This window comes from Rhododendron vialii, chromosome 5a, assembly GCF_030253575.1.
Source record: "Rhododendron vialii isolate Sample 1 chromosome 5a, ASM3025357v1".
Classification (NCBI taxonomy): Eukaryota; Viridiplantae; Streptophyta; class Magnoliopsida; order Ericales; family Ericaceae; genus Rhododendron; species Rhododendron vialii.
In genome coordinates this window covers 24,051,900-24,073,688 of record NC_080561.1, presented here as the reverse complement: position 1 = coordinate 24,073,688, position 21,789 = coordinate 24,051,900, and the positions used below count along the sequence as shown (strand labels likewise).

The 21,789-nt window shown below is 38.1% G+C and overlaps 2 protein-coding genes and 1 long non-coding RNA gene across 4 annotated transcripts; 2 read left to right on the top strand and 1 right to left on the bottom strand.

The window, feature by feature from the left end:
* Window positions 1-1,803: 1,803 nt before the first annotated feature.
* LOC131326536 (uncharacterized) lies at window positions 1,804-10,795 on the top strand. Of its 2 annotated transcripts, none has more exons than XM_058359359.1 (5): window positions 1,804-2,110; window positions 6,286-6,546; window positions 8,930-9,166; window positions 9,272-9,489; window positions 10,272-10,795. In XM_058359359.1, exons 2-5 carry the CDS (start codon window positions 6,307-6,309, stop codon window positions 10,534-10,536), a joined length of 960 nt encoding a protein of 319 aa, XP_058215342.1. In that variant the 5' UTR covers window positions 1,804-2,110; window positions 6,286-6,306; the 3' UTR covers window positions 10,537-10,795. The 2 variants fall into 2 exon arrangements, with proteins under 2 accessions (XP_058215342.1, XP_058215341.1); XM_058359358.1 differs by having other exon boundaries at window positions 1,806-2,106.
* Window positions 10,796-11,722: 927 nt separating this feature from the next.
* LOC131326537 (anaphase-promoting complex subunit 13) lies at window positions 11,723-21,444 on the bottom strand. Its single transcript, XM_058359360.1, has 3 exons — window positions 21,287-21,444; window positions 21,103-21,156; window positions 11,723-11,978 (listed from the first exon to the last, which is right to left on the bottom strand). Exons 1-3 carry the CDS (start codon window positions 21,360-21,362, stop codon window positions 11,917-11,919), a joined length of 192 nt encoding a protein of 63 aa, XP_058215343.1. The 5' UTR covers window positions 21,363-21,444; the 3' UTR covers window positions 11,723-11,916.
* On the top strand, window positions 18,969-20,197 carry LOC131326538 (uncharacterized). Its single transcript, XR_009200036.1, has 3 exons — window positions 18,969-19,840; window positions 19,967-20,040; window positions 20,133-20,197. It is a non-coding gene; the product is annotated as an uncharacterized LOC131326538 (long non-coding RNA).
* Window positions 21,445-21,789: the final 345 nt, after the last annotated feature.

Sequence of the window (21,789 nt, the reverse complement as noted above, 5' to 3'; positions counted from 1 at the left end):
TGTGTGTGTAGCATTACTGATCGAACCACGGGTAAATCATAAAGTCATGACGCTAAAAAGTAAACACGGAACCGAACCACCGGAAGGTGAAGCAAAACCAATTAAAATTAGGCTGTTGATTTTGTCACTTTCTTTTTTTGTTACTCCTTTGCAAGTATATTTTTGGTTCGGTGAAGCAAAACCAATTAAAATTAGGTTGCTGATTTTGCCACTCTTTTTTTTTGTTAACGTCACTCCCATACAAGTATAGTTTTTGTGATTTTGTCACTCCTTTTTTTAATGCCACTCCCCTACAAGTGTATTTTTTGTGCAAAAATATACTTGCAGGGAAGTAGCGTTAACAAAAAAAGAGTGCCAAAATCATTTTCCTAAAATTATAGTCCCAATGATTAGTTAGTTTGTTTGTTTGTTTGGTTAGTTGGTTGGTTGGAGTACGATTCTTGGGTTTAGATAATAAGAAAGTAATCTTGTAGTAAATTTTTTGGTCCCGGCGTGGATGACCGACATTGACTGAATCGAAAAGTAAATTAGTTGATGTTGTATTGACTGCTTGAAAAACAAGAACGGATTACCTCGAATTCTGCTATTGAAAACAGAATACCAATTTGTAGAACGACGGCTGGGTTGAGTCGCGGACTAGGTCGCTTTCTTTAAGATGTTTCGCGGCTCTGCCCAGGTTGTGCAAGCAGTTCGTCAATGCCCCGCCGTCCCCAGGATAAAACAGCCCAGAATTCAGTACCTCTGCTCGGCTTTCTCTGCACGGAAGAAAAACCGAAAACAAAAACACAATCGACCTATTGCTCGAACTTAGGAAACATTTTTGGGGTGGAAGAGAGAGTTGTATTTCTGTGTGTTAAAACCAATTCCGAAAGTCTGCATTTATAGGTGCAAGCTAGGCTTGATTTTTGGAAGCAAAAATCAAATCCAAATCAAATTGCTTTGATTTAGCACATGTTTTTTAATCAATTCGAAAATCAGTCACAAATCAAAATCCCACTGATTAAGCACATGATTTAAACACGTTTTTTTCTTTCTTAATCAGATGGCTTTGATTAATCAGTTTCAGTTTTCCATTTTGAAAAAGATTGACCTGAAAACGTGCCCACTGATTAAGCACATGATTTAAACACGTTTTTTTCTTTCTTAATTAGATGGCTTTGATTAATCAGTTTCAGTTTTCCATTTTGAAAAAGATTGACCTGAAAACGTGCTTAATTATTTTAGCAAAAACGTGGGCTTTATTAGTACGTGCGCGAGGCTCAAATCCCGGATTTGCACCCCCCCTGCGCGATTAACTGGTTTCCAAATCAGTTTTTCAAATTGCCGCCCATTTTCCTGAGCGCGCGAGACCTCTCCTTGGGTCCTCATTCACAAATCCATTAGTGTGCAAAGTCATTTAAAGTAGATAAAACTTTTGTGACTAGCCAATGTGGGACTAGTGAAAAACTCAATGTTTTACAAATACACACCCAAGTTCCAACAGTTGAGGTGCGTATAAACTGGTTAGAGACCTTGACCGACAAAATAAATACTCCATCCGTCCCTATTTAACTGTCCACTACGATTTTGCATTCATTTTCAACAGCTTATATCTCTCGACGTATATTATATTTTACGTTTTTTAAACTATTGTTTTATAAAAAAATTAATATCTATCAAATAAGATTCATATTGCATATTTTTAGTAATATATATTGACAGATATGAAATGTTAAAAATGCATATAAAATCGTAATGGAAAATTAAATAGGACTGATAGAGTATACGAATAACAGCTTACCAGGTAAAACGGTGATGAGATGAACAGGTAAAAAGTGAAGGTCAATTCCACTGGGCGGACTTCCTCACACGGCCTAAAATATGCTTCCTTTTTTTTGAACTGAATTTTGAAAATAAAGGAGCAAACCAGAAAAGCAGAAGAAAACCCATCATCTTCTCGCTCCCCCATTTCTGGAGCTCCGCAACCATTAAAGCTTCCTCAACGATTGGCTCCCACTTGTAGAGAGACAAAATAGCTATACATACGTTTATATAGAATCATATACAGAGAGAGAAGGAGGAACTTGCAGGACGCAGGTCAACCACGTTGCGGGCTCCGTGCTTCATGTGAGTATTAACCTGAAACCTAACTCTTTCTCTCTCTATATTTATGGATATGTTTTTGGGTATATTTCGAGTTTATCTTTGCTTCAGTTTGTAGCTTCTACTTCTCTCCATATTTTGTTTTTTTTCTTTTTTTGCGGTAACTATTTATTTATTTATTTATTTTCTTGTCCAGTGGGACATATTGGCGATTTTTACGTCTTCTATTTTGGGAGATATGAGGATGTTTTTTTATTATGTGTTTATTAATAGGATCTGGAAAATACAGTTGATGGGAAAATAGGAACGAAAGGGCCATTCGAATTATAGCTATTTACCCAGGAAAGAAGAAAGAAATAGATTAATGATTATAGAGACTAGAGAGAACAGGAAAGAAGCCGGCTAGTTACCCAGGAAAAAGAGAGAGAAAGAAGCGGGCTTAAGGCCTTTTCTTATTGACTTACCTTATGAATATTGGGGAGAATAGATATTAGCAGATTTTTGTAGGGGCGGGGGTGTGGGGTTGGTTGTGGATTTTTTTTGGGTTTTGTATTTGGTAACTGAAAAATTACTCCAATTATGAGGAATACCTTTTTTGTCAATCGATAGGAGGTAGGGGAAGGGGTGCTGCAATTCACAATGAATAGGAATACCTTTAACAGCTTGAAATCCCAGTAATTTTGTGTCACGATTTTTGGAAACCCTGTTTGGATACATGTGGAATAAAGGGATTTATTGTTACTTTCAAATGGTTAGCTGGTATAGGGGGGTTGGGAAGTTAGACTGCAAGATGGATTCAAAGTAGAAAATTTGTTCAGTTTAATTTGATCCTTGTGTTATTACAGTCCCTCTAAAATGAAGGGTTTCTGATTAATCTATGAAACAACAGTCTCAAATTCATCATGATCAAAATGCATTTGTAAAATATCTAACTAAATTTGAGCTATTCAAACGGACTAAAAGTTTAAATGAAGTTCGATGACTTGTTCAAGATCGATTCGGTTGGGGGCCTAGGCAGGGGTACTTTTGTGTGCTTGCTAAATGGTTGGACAGGTTTGTAATCAAGGGACTGGGGCTGGAATTGACCAAACACATAAGATTGTTGGTTGTGGGGTTAGATTGGGAGGCCTAATGAGGATTTTGTAAATGCAAGAGGCACATGGTTTTTAGGACCTTTATTCTTCATGGCTGTACATTTTTCGTTTGCAACCATATAAAGCTCCAAACCAGTTAATGCATCTAGGCATCTAATAGTAATTTCTATTGGAAGCTATAATTTATCTTTGGATGATTAAACCCAAAACCATCCTTTCCAACACCATTGATCAAATGTGTTGGGATTTGTCCCACATCGGTTAATTATCTCCTCCAAAACTAGTATATGAGCCTGGGCAGCCTCTCCACTCTTTGCCAATTGGTTTGGAGTTGGATGCCTTAACATGGTATCAGAGCTAGACTTTCGGAGGCTTTTCCCCTTTGTTTGTGCCATAGTTGCACTTTGTTTCATTGTGATCCGTGTGTTCCGGATCCTTTGTTAACCTCTCCACGTGCGAATCAGGGGTCACACGTGCGGGGGAGTGTTGGGATTTGTCCCACATCGGTTAATTATCTCCTCCAAAACTAGTATATGAGCCTGGGTAGCCTCTCCACTCTTTGCCAATTGGTTTGGAGTTGGATGCTTTAACAAAATGCAACCCCAAGTGTTAATTTATAACTTTGTTTGAAGGTGTTGAAGAACTTACCGGATGTATCATAATCTGATTCCACTTTTTGTTGCTTGCACTTTCATTGGGTGGTAGGCCTTTTCATAATCACAAAAAATTGAGTGGATGCAAAAAGGATATGACTTTTGGATGAGGACTCCTAATTAGTTCTTCTTTTTTGTACAAGTATTTGGTGACTCCATTAATAAGCAGAAGAAAAAGACCAGTGATGAGTTTGATGTTGGCATGTCAAAAGAAAGAAAGTTGTATTAGCTACTTACTAGTTTGTTGACATGCATCATGAGTATTTGGTTGATGGAAAAAAGAAGAAGAGATAAGTTGTGTGAAGCATGCTAATTGCTTTGAAGGAGGGCAAGAGGGTAATTCCACATACCAACTCACCTAGGCAATTGCTGACTAGGGACTGGATACAGCTCAAATGCGTGTGGAACTTGCATCAGATTATGGTGTTGAAAGATGTTACATGAACATTGACTGGTAAATCATGTTGCAAGTGGAAATGAAGTGAAGCACTAGTTGATGTCAGAGTTGCTTACTTGCTTGTACAACAAATTTTTGCTCATTAGTTCGAATGGCTACACAGTTCCCACGGTTTGGCTCTGTGTCGGCTAAGTTCACGAGTTGGAGGTAAGCAGACTCGAATGCAAGGAGAGGAATGGCTCAATCATTATAATTATTTTAGAACCAGATGGAGTTGTTAGTAGTAGCCCATACTCGTCAAATTCATATCCCTTGTGCATATGGTTCAGCAGCTTCTGCTGCCATAGCTGTGCCCTCCCTCTATGTCTAAAGCAACAATCTCATGCAAATAACTTCCCTTGAGATCAGATACCAACTCATTATCAGGTCTGCTGGAAAATGACGTTGATTTTGTAACAGGCTTGCTGGGTCAGCTAACCAGCTAACCTTCATAATACCAAGTTTACAGACACGAAGTGGGTACAAACACAAAGTAGGTTAGGATTTTGACTACTTCTTTTCTAAAAGAAAAAATTGTAAATCTACTTGTAAATTTAATTGAAGATTTAATTAAATTAAATCTACAAACACGAAGTGGCTCTGATACCAAGTGGCTACATGCTAAAGTCCATTAATTTACAAGGAGTCCAAAATTGTAAATTAATGATTAAGAGGCTGGTACAAAGTAGGTTAGGATCGTGAGAGAGAGCAATAGAGAAAACAAGAGAGGAGATATTATAGAACACTTGCACTGGCCTGGATTACAATACGGGGAAGTCCTCCTTTTATAGGCGTAAGGAGGCTGCTTACATCATCCGCTGCATTATACAAACAGTACCTATACATAATTGGTTATTTCTATTCAGTACATGGTGCATATTATTGCTTCACCTGTCTTCGTACTGCATGCTACTATTCTAATCTAGACTTCTGCACTAAAGTCCATTACATAATAAGCAGAACACCCATAATTATACCTAATACTTTCACCCTCTCCGGAAAAGGACATCCCTACTTTATTTTATATTACATCATAAAATCCAGCTGGCACGAGCACATGGTTGTCACTCTGGATCATCTGAACTACTTTCTTCATCTCTGTCAGTCAAGTGATACTATGTCAAAAGATAGCGAATATTTTGGCGCCATTCTTCCGGATAAGTATCATTGAATTTTCAGTTTGCAGTTTCATAATGGAGGAGAGATGAGGGAACTTCTGCAGGTGTCAATCCATTGAGTGAACACAGTGTTTGAGTCATGACCAGATAATTTCCATTGTGGATCTCAATGCTCGGGGACTCTTGATATGCTATACCGTTACTGTATAGGTAGATCTCGTTGTGAAAGACCTATTACTGGATAATTCATTGGTAGAGTCAAAGAGCGGTAACTATACAAGTTACCAAGAAAAATGAAGTAAGAGGCTCCGGTGTATAGAGAAGACCTCGCCGTTTAAGAAGTAACCATAGAAACGATGGAACCCACAATTTATTTATCCACTGACTACTTTTATATTTAGTATGTTTTTGATACCTAGTCGAATACAATTTCCTTTTTTCTAGGCATTTTACTTGTACTTTGAAAAAAGGAAAAAATTGTCGTCGGGAAGGTTAGAGTAGCCCATCTTCATAAGCAGACGTCAATCGATTCAAAAAATTTTAAAATATGAAAAATAGATGCCTTTACATGAATGATACTGGGAGAATGTTTAATATGTTCTTGATTAAAAATTCAAAACATAGTTGACCCTACCCAGCAATGTGACATGGTTACCCTCGTACATGAACTATGTGTTTTTTGTTTGTAACAGAACGTGAATTTACATTATGCTGCATCAAACTGTTCATGCGGAAGGACCCGAGTAGTTTCTACATGCCGGATTTTATAAGATTTTATCGGTGTCCTATTGTGTGTGTGGCTTGATTATGTTTTTTCCACATGTTTTGCGAAATGCCCTTTTATTGGTCTAAACTATGCTTGTCTCTATTGGTTCTAATGCACATTAACGTTTCATTCACAGATTTCCGGTGCCTTAGAGAAGATGCCAGAGCCAGCTGTGAAGCTAGAGAATGAAAGTTTGAATGGTAGGAATCATAGCGAATATGTTAGGTTGGGTATATCCGATGATCCAGTTGTAGCTGAAACTTATACCTTTCAAACCCAAGCTGAAACAAAGTATACGTCAGTCATCTGGTGGATCAAAGCCATATTATGGTGCTCCATAAGTGTATTAATTCTATTCATAATCGTTAAATGGGGAGTACCATTTCTATTTGTGAAGGTATTTCCGTATCCTTAACTTTTGTCTCTTTGTGGATTTGTTGGGGCATGATCTGCTCCTATGTCCAATTAAGAACACGCAATAAAGTGAACAGCATTTCTTCTTTTCCTTTATCAGTCTTTACCTCCAGTTGATGGGCTAATCCATGAATTACTTGATTATGGCTCAATGTCACAGACTCACAATATTATCTTTTTTCATATCATTGTAGACATGTCTTATGGACAAAGTGCCATTTGGATTTCGATGTTACCCATGCCATATTTCATTTTCTGTTTCAAATTCCTTTTTCTGTACTTATTCCTTGTTGCTTTGTTCTCTAACTACCAGCAGTTACCTGATTTGTACAGCCGTTGAATCTTGTGTGATGTTAAAATTTCCGTTGGGTGTGTCCAGCATAGTTGTTAGATTCATATGATTCACGATTCAACATGATTCAGTGGGTAGGAAATAGCTGCGAACCATAAGTGAATCGATGATCCAAATCGGTGAATTGAATCGGCGAATCGTTCGATTCACTCAAAATTTTCGAAATTCATTTTGAATCTTTTTTGGCTTTTTTGTTGTTGGAAAAGGGTCCAAACTATTTATTTAAGGTCTTTAGTATTGTTATATTCCATCTTTTGTCTATGTTTCTCCTTATTTAGTATCATAAGTATAAAGAAAGGGAGATTTATTTCGAGAGTGAATATATAAATGACAGAGAAAATGGAATACAACCACCCTATAAGACCTAAGGATTTGTTTTGTACTTTTAACTCTTTTTCAGATATGGACCATAAGTAGGATTCACGAATCATCATCCCTTGGAAGTTGCAGTAGAAGCACCTTACCTATTACTCCAAATTATTATCAAATCATCATTTAGAAGAAGCTTTTTGTGACGCCCCGCCCCTGGGAGTTCCAGGTAGTGGTCGACCGGCCTAAGGGTGGTTGGGACCCATGCGGGGGCTGTCTGGCCGGTGACCAGAGAGGTCAGTCGGGGGGGTCCCACATCGCTTGGTGAAGTGTAAAGTTGTGTGCTATAAATAATAGATCGTCATCCTACCTTGTATAAGACCTTTTAAAGCCGTGAGGGCGTCAAAGCCCATTGAAACTTCACAATTAAGCATGCTAGCCTTGGAAATCCAAGGATGGGTGACCTCACTGGGAAGTCTGATGGAGTTTGAGGTTCAAAGCGGACAATATTGTACGGTGTAGGAGTGGGTCATTCTCGAGTCGATCCACAATTGGACAACCTTGGTGTCCAGCACAAAAGGCCTAACCTTCTTACTTTGCCTGAAAATCATGTCTTGATAGAGTATATGGAACTAGAAGTCATGTCTCTGTAGTATTAGTATTGTCGTCTTTATTATTTCTGGCTATAGGCAAGCTTTTTACTTGTACTGCATTTATCACAGCATTGCTTTCGTTGCAGCTTTTTTTAACTGGCATTTAAGCTTTTGCATACTCTTAAAGCTTTGTACAAAGCCATGTTCTTTCTAAATAACAAGGATTGCGTCAGGAATGTGAATGGCTGAAATTATGCTATAGGAAGTTCCGTGAAAACTGAATCAATAGAGCCAATGTTCTGAATACCGTACCGGTCAGGGTACCGGTTTTCCTACTGGTACAGTACGTACTGGTACTGGTCAAATACCGAGTACCGTTTCAGATTGATCGCTATTAGTATTATTTTTCTACTTAAAAGAATTTATAGTATAATATACACTTTTTTAAAATAAATAAAAAATAAAAAATCCGGTATTTGTCTGGTACCATCCGGTATTTGCCCGGTACCGTCCGGTATTGCCCGGTACTTGAAGAAAAAAATAAATTTAAAAGTAGTCCGGTACTATCTGGTATTGACCGGTATGTCCGGTACCGGCCGGTATTTGAGCCGGAACGGAATTAGAGGTGTAGGGTACCGGATTCTGTCAAAAACGGTACATACCGGCCGGTATGGAACGGTATTGATAACATTGAATAGAACTTGTTTTACCTAGCAGTTTCAACCCATACTTCTTTTGCAATTTCAACCCGTATGTTGTTTTGGCTTCGTCAAAGGCTTGCTTAATTAACAAAAACTGTAGAACATCACATAAACTACTTTATACTTGTGAAGACTTATCATAGCAAGTTTAGACAAGAATACAAGACCTTACCATGTTATGACGGATACAACAGAACGATGGACTAAAAAATACAGCAGACTTTTTTCCCCCATGGTATAGCACTTCATTTTCCCATTCACAATATATAGAACCTAACTTTGTGGGTTCCAAATTTAACCCATGTTTTCTATGCTATATTTCTTCGTGGATTATTTCTGCTATTCAGCAGCACAGAGTTAATGTTACCAATATGGCATCACTAAACCTATAATTTGTCCATTTTTGTGTAGGTTCTCATTCCAATCATGCAATGGGAAGCCACTGCCTTTGGCCGTCCTGTTCTTGCACTAGTACTTGTTGCTTCTTTGGCATTGTTTCCTGCACTCTTAATTCCTTCTGGCCCTTCCATGTGGCTAGCTGGAATGATATTTGGATACGGCATTGGATTCGTCATAATTATGGTTGGAACTACCATCGGCATGATTCTGCCATACTTGATTGGATTACCCTTCCGTGACCGAATTCATGTAAAACATCAATAGATTTTCAGTGATGACGATTGACTGAATTTTCGTTACTTTCAGCCTTTCTTTTGTTCTCCAGTTTACATACGTCTCTTATTGCATATGCAGCAATGGTTAATGAGATGGCCTCAGAAAGCTGCAATGATTCGACTAGCAGGAGAAGGAAGCTGGTTCCATCAATTTAAAGTGGTAGCACTCTTTAGGATTTCACCATTTCCATACCCAATTTTCAACTACGCAATAGTTGTGACAAGTATGAGGTTTTGGCCCTATTTCTGGGGATCAGTTGCTGGAATGGTTCCGGAAGCATTCCTTTACATCTATAGGTTCGTTTCCTGAATTTTCTTTGTGGTCATTTTTTCTGCTTCTTTGATTATAAAGGAAATTATGTTATAAATCAAGTTAGGGTTCCTCATTCAAAAGGGATTTAGAGCTATTGATTTCGTTGATTTACAGGCCTAAATCAGCCTAGACCACTCTTCATCTTTAGAGACAGCCACTTTTCAAGTTGTGTGGTGGATGGAATCACATTTAAGTAGTAGTATATTTTCCTTGGATAGGCCCTTTAGAAACATGTTTGCAATGGCTGTGGAAACATAATCAAACCAAACCAAACCAAACCGAGCCTTATGTCCCAATCACTTGGGGAGCTGTAGAAACATAATTTAGATTTTAGCTTAGGTCTTTGCTTTTAATTATCGATTTGGTATTTTGTAGTAAACTAAGAAACTTATTTGCTTTAGCAGTGGGATTGTAATTTAGATACACGACAAGCCACTAGCGTTTGCTGCAAAAGTCCAAAATAAGCTTTTAAATCACATAGATATCAAATTCTGTTCCAAAAGCACTCAAAGCCAAGCTTTTCCACAATCACATTTTAAGGTCATTTCCACTTGTGGAAATACCCTGGAATCCAAGATCTGGTTAAGAGTTTTCGGTAAATAATCTAAATTGCTGTAAATAAGTCGATATATTTGTCTCCCAAATTTTGTGCAAATGCGCACATAGACTAGTGGATTTTGGTAGTTGCTGAGGCCTTATTTTGTGCCCTTATTTTCCGGTGCATACTGTGGTTTATCTTTTGCTATTTTGTTGTTCTTGTCAGCAGTGGTCGGTTGATGAGGACTTTTGCGGATGTTCGATATGGCAACTACCATTTGACTGCGGTGGAAATCGTTTACAATGTCATTTCCTTGATTGTAGCAATTGTTACCACAGTTGCTTTCACCATCTACACAAAGAGGGTGCTAGACAAACTCCAGAGTGCAAAAACCAACGGACAAGCCTCTGGTTCGGACCACAGCAACTTTGAGCTGGGGAAGCTTCCACTTGAAAGGCCCAAGCTTTTGGGTTTCTCATCGTCCTTGTCATAGCCTATGTCCTCTAGGTTTGTTAGTGTGTAGATAATTGTATAAGGGGGATTGTTTTAGACCCCTTATATCTGTTAATTACAGAAAAAAGAGAGTAAGAAAACACAGATACTTTGTAGTACCATACTTGAGAAAAGGGATATGCTTGTGGGCTCAGCTAGATGCGAAGTCATATTACTATATGTTATATTGTACTGATTCTACCGAAGGAACCAAGTGAAGTGCTCCACAAATTGGTTATATTTGCTGAAGATTTCTAGTAGCCAATGTCCCCAGCTATACAATCATTCCATACCGATATTTGTAGCTTCTTGCATTTGTGTAACAAGGGCCTTAGAAAGATAAAGATTCGGAAAGCAAATAATTTTTTGTTGCAGCTAACCGCTCGAATCCTGCTTATATCAAATTGTGATAACTCTTTCTCTAAACTGAACTTCCAGAAACCAATGAGCTCCAGCACACTAACACAAAGCAATGAGAGTCATTCACTTACTTTGTGCAAAGACAGTTTATGCGGCCAAGGAGGCAGAGGCAAACTAAAAGGGCATGTTTCGTCCTAGGGGATTTCCATAGGAACATACAACCATTTCCACAGGCAAGCCAGCCTTCGTACCTTCGCAAAAAAACTCATTAGTAAACCTATACTCCAATTCCCCCATGCCTAATCAGGAATGTGAAATTCTGTACTCTTCAATCATGCACTTGAGGGGAAGGGTGTTGGTGGTATATAAAACTCGTTCCTGCAGCCAGTGGATGAGTGCATAAGTGAATGCCATCAGTCAAGTACCATCTGCCCCAACGGCCAATCTCTCCCTAAGAATTTCTGTGAGCGGCCAAATTTTACCATGTCATCAAAAAATCAGATGGTGGTACCATGGTACCGTTTCTGCAACCCCCAGTTTATCTGAACAGAGGTATAGTGAAGAGCAGAACTGGCTCAATATATATAACTTGGTATAATTTGCCGCAGAAACCACTTGGGACCATATCTATATAAGTGGCACCATATGTATGGTATAATTTGCCGCAAAAACCACTTGAATGAAGCTCCCCTATTAGGGATTCCTCGGTTGCTTGATGGTAAGGCGTAGGTCAATTATACAGAATGCCTCAAGAACCACAGCCACAGGTGATGATAATTTGTAAAATTGCTACCTGCAAGTACCTGCAAACTTGGTGCTAGTTTGGCTAGTTGTAACAATGGCATTAGCTTCACACTTTCAAGTGTAAGAATTCACATGAACTGAATTCACGAAGAAATCCCCCCAGAAATATAGAAAAGAACTTCAAGTACATTCGATCCATTGAAACCACCAACTACATTAACAGGAAGACATTTATCATCACAAATGAGAATCAATGCCGGCCGGTACACAATAAATCTCATTGAGTTCCCAAAGCAAGATCATGCCAAGTATCTCCCTCAACTTCTTGATTCTCCTGATCTGATAAAATCAAATTCAAAGGGAAACAATGAAGTCCATAATTAGGTGAATTAATAGGAATATATTTGCTGGACACAGCACTCAGCAGGAAACCCTAACTAAAAAAACGAGAGGTAATCCATGAAAGTAGCAGCACAAGCACAAAATATATTTCAAGCAGTAGGTAACATATCAAGTTCTTGACGAAGGGCTAGAGGTCAAGATCTCATTCATAAGCAGTTCTTTGCCTAATGTTGCATCAGTTCTGATAATCTCGGAGTGTATCTTCAATGCAAATACGTTTGGATTAGGAAAACTAACTCATGTGCAATACGTTTTAGATTAGGAAAACTAACTCATATCCCAACTAAAACTAGAACAGTAACAGGGAAGAAGAGGCTGGCAGATGTAGGATTAATAAAAGGCAAAGTCCACTTCCACCTCTTGTGGTTTTGGCCATGTGCAGATACACCCCCTGTGGTTTAAAAGTGTGCACATAACCTCATGTGGTTTTAAAATTGTGCAGATAGACCCCCTGCCGTCATGTTTTCCATCCATATTAATGGAGGTGTACCTCACACGCCTCTAGAGTGTAATCTGAGTCGTTCATAATGTATTAAATAAAGAATAGAGTATCTCTGTAAAAATTCATCTCGATCAGGCATTAATAACCCAGTGATCTAATTTGTGGTAAATTCAAATTGGAAAATTTAATTTCATAACAAAATCGATTCGACCATAAACTTTTAATTTTTTGATTGACTTGAATTTTGGCATAGATATAGTACTCGTCAAACTCTACAATATCAATGGTTTGGATTCAATTTTTGGTATAGGGGATGGTGAGGTTAGATTTAAAAAATAAGAATCAAGGGAGATGATGAGGGTATATCGATCTTTTAATGTTTTGTCTGTTAATATGGATAAAAACATGACGGCAGGGTGTCTATCCGCACATTTTCAAAACCACAGGAGGTTATGTGCACACTTTTAAACCATAAGGGGTGTATCCGCACATGGCCCATACCACAGGTGGTCGAAGTGGACTTTGCCCATTAATAAAAACAACAGAGTTGATCGTTTAAAAAGGAAAGACTGCATGCGAAAGTGGAATGAGAGGAAAGAACGAAAGTAAAAAGAAAAAGTTGTTTGCAGCAGTCGGAGAAGAACATGTGGCAGTATCTAAAAGGGTATACAAAGAGATGTACACGTGGTGAATTGATTTGGAAAAACAAACATATATGGAGGTGAACCAAAAAGAGAGTGAAATTTTGTCAATGAGAAGATGAAAAATAAAAATAAAAATTCCAGGCGATTAGAACAGAAAGTTATCAAACAACCTCCAAGTGCAATAGAGGACTCCCATGACTCGGAAATTTGACAGCCTTACAAGACCCCTCCAACCGCAGTTCCATCTAAACCTCAAGAGATCAAGTTAAACCTAATAGTACCATGTTAATCTAGGGCATCTCCAATCCACCTCTATTCTTCCAAAATAAAGGACGGATGTGACACATTGAGAGAAGATTTTATTTTATTCCCTTTTTGTACTTCTTGGGAGAATCTTTAAGGGACTCACCGTCCTTTTAAGAGTTTGGTCCTCTAAAAGTAAATTTGGAGTACAAAATCTCTCCAAACTCTAAAAAAGACGATGGGTCCCTCAAAGATTCTCTCAAAAAGTACAAAAGTGAAGAAAAAATGGAATAAATTACAAAATCTCCCCACAATGTGTCACATCCATCCTCTATTTTGGAGGAATAGAGGTGGATTGAAGATTAATACCACTAGAAATACGGGATACTTTAAAACTGATATGTGAAACCTTTATGTGCTCATTTTTCTATGGCAAATGCTAACATCCGCAGGGTAGGCTGAGGTTAGTATGGCACACGCGCCATCTTTGTAACCTTTTAATGTGAATCAATTCAATGTCAGTGTATGCAGTTAAACTTTTTACTTTGTGCGCCAAAAAAACATTTTAGCCCTTCTCCTGTTCCCAATCTCTACTGACGTGAAATTATAAAGCACTCTCTCTCTTCTCCTACATACCCCAAAATAGCCTCTCCCTTTCTTTTCCTTTTTTTTGGTTTAAAAAATATGATTAAAAAATTAAGTGCTCCAATTTTCAGTCTCGTTGAACCGGTGAGAAGATTTTACTTTTTTGATCATTTTATCCTAAATAGTCATAATGGATTTTTGGCTCTAAGGCCTTTCAACGAGCACCTAAGACTCTTTATTTAGTTTCAAGGCTCTTTTAGCGTGCCCATTGAAATGCCTTAGAGCCAAAAATCCATTATGACCATTTAAGATAAAATGATCAAAAAAATAAGATCTTTACACCGGTTCAAATAGATTGAAAATTGAAATACTTAATTTTTTAACTATATTTTTTAATATATAAACGGTGTAAAAAAAATAAGTGTTGCAATTTTCAATCCGTTTGAACCGGTGCGAGGATCTTATTTTTCTTATCATTTCATCCTAAATGGTCGTAATGAATTGTTAGCTCTAAGGCCTTTCAATGAGCACCCTAAGAGAGATCTTATACTAAATAAGGAGACTTAAAGTGATCGTTGAAAAGCCTTGGAGCCAAAAATTCATTATAACCATTTAGGCTAAAATGATAAAAAAACAAAATCTTTGCACCAATTCAACCGAATTGAAAATCGAAACACTTAAATAATATTAAATAAATAAAGGAGAAATAAGAGAAAATGGGGTAGTGGGTATTGCTAGCGGGGGTATTTTCGGAAGGGAGGTGGTGTTAGTACATAGTCTACTTACGCTAAGGCCCGTTTTGACTTAATAATCTTGGAGGATTGTTTTTCCTTTAGTCATTTTTTTTCATTTGTTAGTTTCTTTTGAAAATTTTTGGAGGAATATTTTTATTGGTTCGTCTTGACGAGAGAAGTCTTATAAGTGAAAATTATATTCAAAACTAAATTCTAGACGTACTAATAATTTACAAAAAGTTAAAGCAAAAGTAACAAATGCAATTTTTTTAAATATAGATGAAAAAATAAACTAAACGGATTATTAAGCCAAATTAGCCCTAAGCCTTTGGATGTATAGCAACTTTTTCCAAAAAAGAAAAAGAAAAGTTATTTCAACCATTGTCTGGAAAATTATGAAACCGTGTTCGGGTTGGTTTTTTCAAATCTCCGTTTTTTTTTTTTTTTTTTTGATTGGGTGAAAGGGTTGGTTGACTTGGGTAAAAAAGTGAGAAATTTCATCAAGAATAAAGGATAAAGTTGTAATTCAAAAGGCAAGGTACAACAATGAAAATGTTCCCAAGGTTTGCAGTCAGAAAAGTAGTTTTTTTTTTTTTTTTTTGAACTGAGTCAGAAAAGTAGTTGGAAGGACGTGAATATTGCATCGGTCGAAGAGAAAGCTCACACTTAACCTACGCCTATAGGGCAGAGAATAGCGGAACCGTTTTTCTATTGCTTAGAGACAAATTTAAGGCTAATACTACCATCACCATGTAAACATATATATCAACAACAAATACAAGATAGTATAAAACAATTATGGGTAACCCTTGTGTGCTCAGTAAGTGCCAGTATTGGAACAATGAATCTTACACGTTTAGTAAACTACCAGAACTTTATTTAGACCTTAGAAGATACTAAAAAAGATATGAGCAACGCGATAGAGGCAACAGAAGACTCAGAGCATTAAACAATCTAAAAAACTGCATTGACGAAAATATTTCTTTACCAATTTTTAGAAGGGAAGGCAATGGAGATAAAAGGCTTACTCTCAAAAGTATAGGTTATACTAAATTGTCTCGATTTAACAGCACTCAGACCTCAAAATATATGCAAAAATGAGGAAAAATAAGTAAGTCTCATGTAAAAAACGGGCAAAAACATGAAAGTCAAACATAACATGTGTAATTGTGTATGACCTGCGTAACATACAGAGTGGCATGCCCAACGGGAACTGCGACACATCAAAATACGTGTCATCCCTAGTTAACAAAAGGTGAGTCATCATGTCCCAAATGTTAAAGGCATTTGCCGGGAGTACCACGTGTACATTGCCACATTGTATTCCGGGAGATTTGAATGGTTACCTCCAAAATAGTAAGTGACATAAATTAGTGATGCTCGCTACACCATAGGGTGAGATTGCTAGTAGGGCTGTTATGAACCCGACCGGACTGAAAAAACCGACCGATGGGTTCGATCTTCGGTCAGTCCAGGGACATTTTTCGGTGGTTCGGGGTGGATCGAACCAAACCGAACCTAGGTCGGTTCGGTCTCGGTTTTATGGAAATCTATACAGACCAAACCGAACCGAACCGAACCGAACTAAATGGGACCAACCGGACCGGACCGAACCAACCGAATCATATATATTTATTATAAATCGTTTTAATCTTGACCGTCAATCAATTTTGTGTTTTAATCTACACCATCCACTCCCAAACCCTACCCTATCTTTTACTCTCCCCACTCCAGAGTCTAGACCACGCAGCCATTCCCTCAATTCTCTCCCTTCTCTCTAACCTCCATGATCTGCACCGCCTTCCTCCACCAGTGTGCCGTCCTCGCCTCCGCCGCCCCCACTACGTACGCCACCCTCTCCTCCGCCATCCTCACCTCTGCCGCCCCCACCATCCCCGATTATCAACATCGGCACCGCAATCGATCTCCATTCCACCGCAGCCCTCAGATCTACTCTCTCTCTCTCTCTCTCTCTCTCTCTCTCTCTATGCGTGTAACGGCTTTGTATTTTTTTTGGAGGTTTGAATTTTGAATTTTGAATTTTTTTCAAGAGGAGTGGAATGGGAACTAGGGTGTGTGCGAGATTCGAGGGTGAAAATTTGAATGGAAAAAATTTCTTTCACTTTTCTCTATTGCAATTCCTCCATAATTAATTTTCTAATTTAGCTATTAGGCTCTTCAAAGCTTCAGTAGGCAAAGTACTTGATTTTTTAGCATTCTCGTACAGTTTATGACTCGGCCTCTCGGTTTAGTTTGGTACCAAAATCAATTAGCTAGTGCAGCAACCACCACTAAACATTGTTGGAAATATAGGACTTCCAGCTAGACCATGTCGGCGATGTCGCCACCTACTAGTGCTTTGGCACAAAAAAATTAACTTATAAAACATACTCCCCTCAGAGTAGACAGAGTAGATGGTAAAGTGAGGTAGAATAAAACTTATAGTTCCATGGTGCCATGCCATGTGATTAATGTTAAAGAAAAGTCAATTGATTTCAAGTTATTAGCAATCTACGCCAGCAACAATTACAGAATCACTTGTGGGCTATCTGTCACTCTACATATTGTTTCCAAACAAGAAGAGAAGTGGTCATTACTGTGTGCAACTAAATGTGGTTTATCTCTGTCTCATTATGTGTATGCAGAGCGGCTAGCGTGAGGAAGGGGGAAATCGCTATCAAAATCGCGTCACAGATATTATGACAACGCCGGCGAAATGTCTGACCATGAGCATGAGGTATTCAATCTCAAAACCCTATATTAAATGGCTTGAAAATCATATTTTTGTTGAATATAGTTCACGAGTTTAATGGGTTTAGTGTTTACAATTTACATACTGCTTAATTTTCGCATGAACATGAGGTGATTGACTGAAAATCAGTTTAGTGAACGAACAACATGAAAATCAGATTGTGATTATGTTGGTTTTAATTTTTTGCTGTGTTAGATGGATGATATGGATGATGATGACATTATGGATGAAGGTGCTGAGTTTGATATCCCTCAAAATGCTGAACTAAATGATGATCTGATGCCTGAAATTAACAATGAGTCTGAAAAAAAAGAAGGTTGTTGGTCTGAAAAAAAAGACTCCGTGCTGGAAGCATTTTACACTTATTACACCGGAAGGTCATCCAAAACCTAGGGCTGCATGCAATTGGTGTGGCGCAGATTATGCTTGTCACTCGAAGTTAAATGGTGCTAAATCTCTAACTCATCATCTAGCTTATCAGTGTACCAAATATCCACCAAGTAAGAAATTTATGGGTTCTAGGCAAAAACTCCTTAGTTTTCAAAAAAAATAACACAATGGTGAAACAAGTGCAAACCTTGTGCTTGTGGCATTTAGTGCTGACGCTTGTAAAAGAGCACTAGCGAGGATGATAATAATTGATGAGTTGCCTTTTTCATTTGTTAAGGGTGAAGGATTCAAAGATTTTATTAGTGTTGTTCAACCAGTGTGGAATCCTCCTCGTAGGCTTGCGATGACAAAACAAATCATGGTCATGTATGAGAAGAAAAAACATTGAAACATACACTCAAGCATCAAAGGGTTTGTCTTACAACGGACACTTGGACTTTGGTCCAAAATCTGAATTACATGTGTCTTACGGGTCATTTTATTGATGAGAATTGGAAGTACCAAAAGAAAATTCTGAATTTTTGTGTTGTTCCTAATCGCAAAGGTGATACTCTTGGTAGAATGGTTGAAGAATGCTTATTGGATTGGGGAATTGACAAGTTTCTAACCGTTACGGTTGATAATGCATCCTCGAATAATCTTTTGATTAAATACTTGGAGAGAAAGACCAAAGATAGGAAGACCACCATTTTAAATCACGAGTTCTTGCATGTGAGACGTTCGGCACACATCTTAAATTTAATCGTACGTGAGAGATTGCAAGAGATTGATATCCCGATTGCAAGGGTGCGCAATATGGTGAGATATGTGAGGTCCTCCCCATCTAGAATGGCGGAGTTTTGGTCATGTGTTGAGAAGAAGAAAATTGTCCGTAGGCTTAAACCTTGTTTGGATGTGTCTACTCGGTGGAACTATAAATATTTCATGTTGGAGAGAGCTTTAACTTATCAAAAGGCCTTTGATCGATTGTGTGATGACCTGAACTTTAAATTAAATGTAAGAGAGGAGGAGATGGACGAGGATTTTGATGATGTTGATGGTTTTGAGGGTATTGGAGAAAAGAAAAGGGGGGGGGGGGGGGGGGGGGGGGGGGGGGGGGGGGTGGGGTGGGGAAGGGAATGGGCGGAAGGAGTACGTTGGGCCTCCAAGTTCAAGTGATTGGGAAAATATTAAGTTGTACGTAAAGTTTCTTCGAGTGTTTTACGTTGCAATTTTGAAATTTTCGGATTCTTTGTACGACACTTGCAATGTTTTTTTTGATGAAATGGTGTGGATTCAACAAGACATTATAAAGTTGTGTGAAAATGAAGATAGTGATTTGTATGAAGTGGCAAAGAGTATGCGTACGAAGTTTGACAAGTATTGGGGAGATTTTGATAAGATTAATCAAATGATGATGTTTGTGGTTGTTTGATCCTCGATACAAAGTTGCATTTTTTGAGTATTGCTTGCAAAATACCTTGGGCTATGATAAGGCAATAGTTGGTGTGTTCATAGATAAGTTAAAAAGTGAAATTACCCGTTTATTTGGATGATATGTGAAGCATAATAGTAGCTTGAATGTGCGTAACAAAGAGGTTGGGGGATCATCGGACACCGTAGATTTGGATGGCTTGAAACAGACATTGGTAATCATAAATCTTTAAAATCTCAATTTAAGATGTACAAACAAAAGGAGGGCAACATGGCAAGCAAAACGAAATTGGAAAAGTATCATACGGAAACTAGTGAGGATGATTGTGACAACTTTGATGTACTTCGTTGGTGAAAGTTAAACTCTTCGAAGTATCCAATTGTCTCTCAAATGGCACAAGATGTGCTAGCAATTCCCGTGTCCACGGTTGCCTCCAAATCCGCTTTTAGCACGGGGGGATGTGTCATTGATCCTTATCAAAGTTCTCTCTCTCCAAAGACCGTGGAAGCACTAATTTGCACACAACAATGGATTAGGAAACCAACCAAGATCAATATAAGAGAACAACTTGATGAATTGGATGCATTAGATTCGGGTACTACTCTTACTTTTAGTTTTTATTGACAAGTATTTTAGGGTCCTTAAATATGTTTTATGTTGAATGTCTTACTTGTATGTTTTCTTTGTTTTTGTTTTTGTTTTTTTTTTTTTATGTTTTTAGTTGTCTTGGAATCAAGTGATAAGGACTAAACGGTTGGTGCTTTGGTTGAAGAGTTTTATCATGGGTACACAAATGTAATTGTTTTGTTTGTCTACAAATTCTTGTTTTAATTTATCAGGTTAATTTTGAACTACCTTAATTTCTTTCTTATGTTTTTTTTTCACAGGGTATGGCTTGATGTGTTGAGGTGGTGATGGCGAAATGTTTTGAATTGGTGATGTTTTGGTAGTATTTTTAATGTTAATTTGGTGTTGTATTTTGTAATGAAACTAATGTAGTGAAAGGTGACTGTGACTGTGTAACTGTGTTAGCAACTTAGTATGGAAGGTGGGTGGTGAATTTGGAACATGGTGATTGTGAAATTTTTTTTTTTTTTTTCCCGGCATTTTGTGAATCTGGAACAGTCGAATAGGTGGACTATTTGCTTTGGTGAATCTGGAACAGGTGAACTGGTGATTGACTGATTGTGAATTTTTTTTTTTATCGGCATTTTTTAATCTGGAACAGGTGCACCACCTTGTGTAGGTTGAGATTTATGGGTTTCGCTCATTTTAGGTTCATGTTTTCTTCTTCTTTTTTTATCCGCAGGTTCAGGTTTTCTTTGGGTCTTGACTGTTTGCTTTGGAAAAAATGGCCCATATAAAAATGGCTCAAAACTAAGTGAAAAAAATGGCCATATAAAAATAGGTGAAAATGGCCCCTTATAAAAATGGGACCAAAATGGCTGGAAATGGCCCAAATAAGGGTGAAAAATGGCCCCACCAGTTGTTAGTAACTTAGGTTTTGGAAAAGGCTCAAAAGGCCTATTTCGGGGTGGACCGAAATCCCCCAACTCACCCTGAACCGAACCGAAATTAATACCGGTCGGGATCGGTCCCGGACTTATACACCCCGAACCCGATCGGTTTCCGGCAAATCCACCCCGAACCGACCCGACCAAATAACACCCCTAATTGCTAGTATGTCCACCGGAAAAATTCTATTTGAAACGGATTGTGTGAGTTTGTCAAATGCTCAACAAGCCACCACATTGGCGGCGGCGGCGCAGACCCCACTAATCAAGAAATTAACCCTAATTCGCAAACACCATCATCGCAAGTACTAATCAAATTGATCTGATGGAATTGAACACATACTCGAGTCTTCAGCATCATCGGTCCGAGAAGCCATCACCGGGGGCAACTGAAGATCTGTAGGCGTAAAAGGAAACCTAAATATTATATCAACAAATTCCATCAAACGAGAAAACTATATATGTACTTGTTAAATCGAACATATACGTATAAGCAGTAGGGAAAGGTGTAAAAGGGTAGGGGATACCATCATCTGGAAGAGTGTCTCGCATCCATTCCTCGTCGACGATGTCTATCAGAATACCTGGGTTCAGTTCCGCCATTGCAAGTTGCAACTGTGTGAGAGAAAGAGAGAGAGAGCGCTCACCGAGCTTTGTGACCGAACAGCCTCGGGAGGGGCTTTGCTTGTAAGTTGTAGTAACTAAGAATGGATTAAATTACATTAAACCCCCTTCGACTATCACTGGTTTCCGAGTTCCCCCTAATGTTTAAACTCAAATTTGGCTCTGTTTGGAAGGCGTGGAAAAAGAAAGAAAGAAAAAGAAAAAGAAAATAAAAGGGGAGGAAAATAAGACGAAAAAGGAAGGAAAAATTTACTATTCTCAAAATTTAAAATTGTTATTTTATTCTCTCTTTCTCTCCCAACCAAAAAATAGGAGGGAAAAAATTTTAGTTTTCCTTTCTTTTCCTTTCCTTTCCTCAAGTTCCAATCGATTGGTCGTCTTCGATTTTGGGAGAAAGCAAAACCAA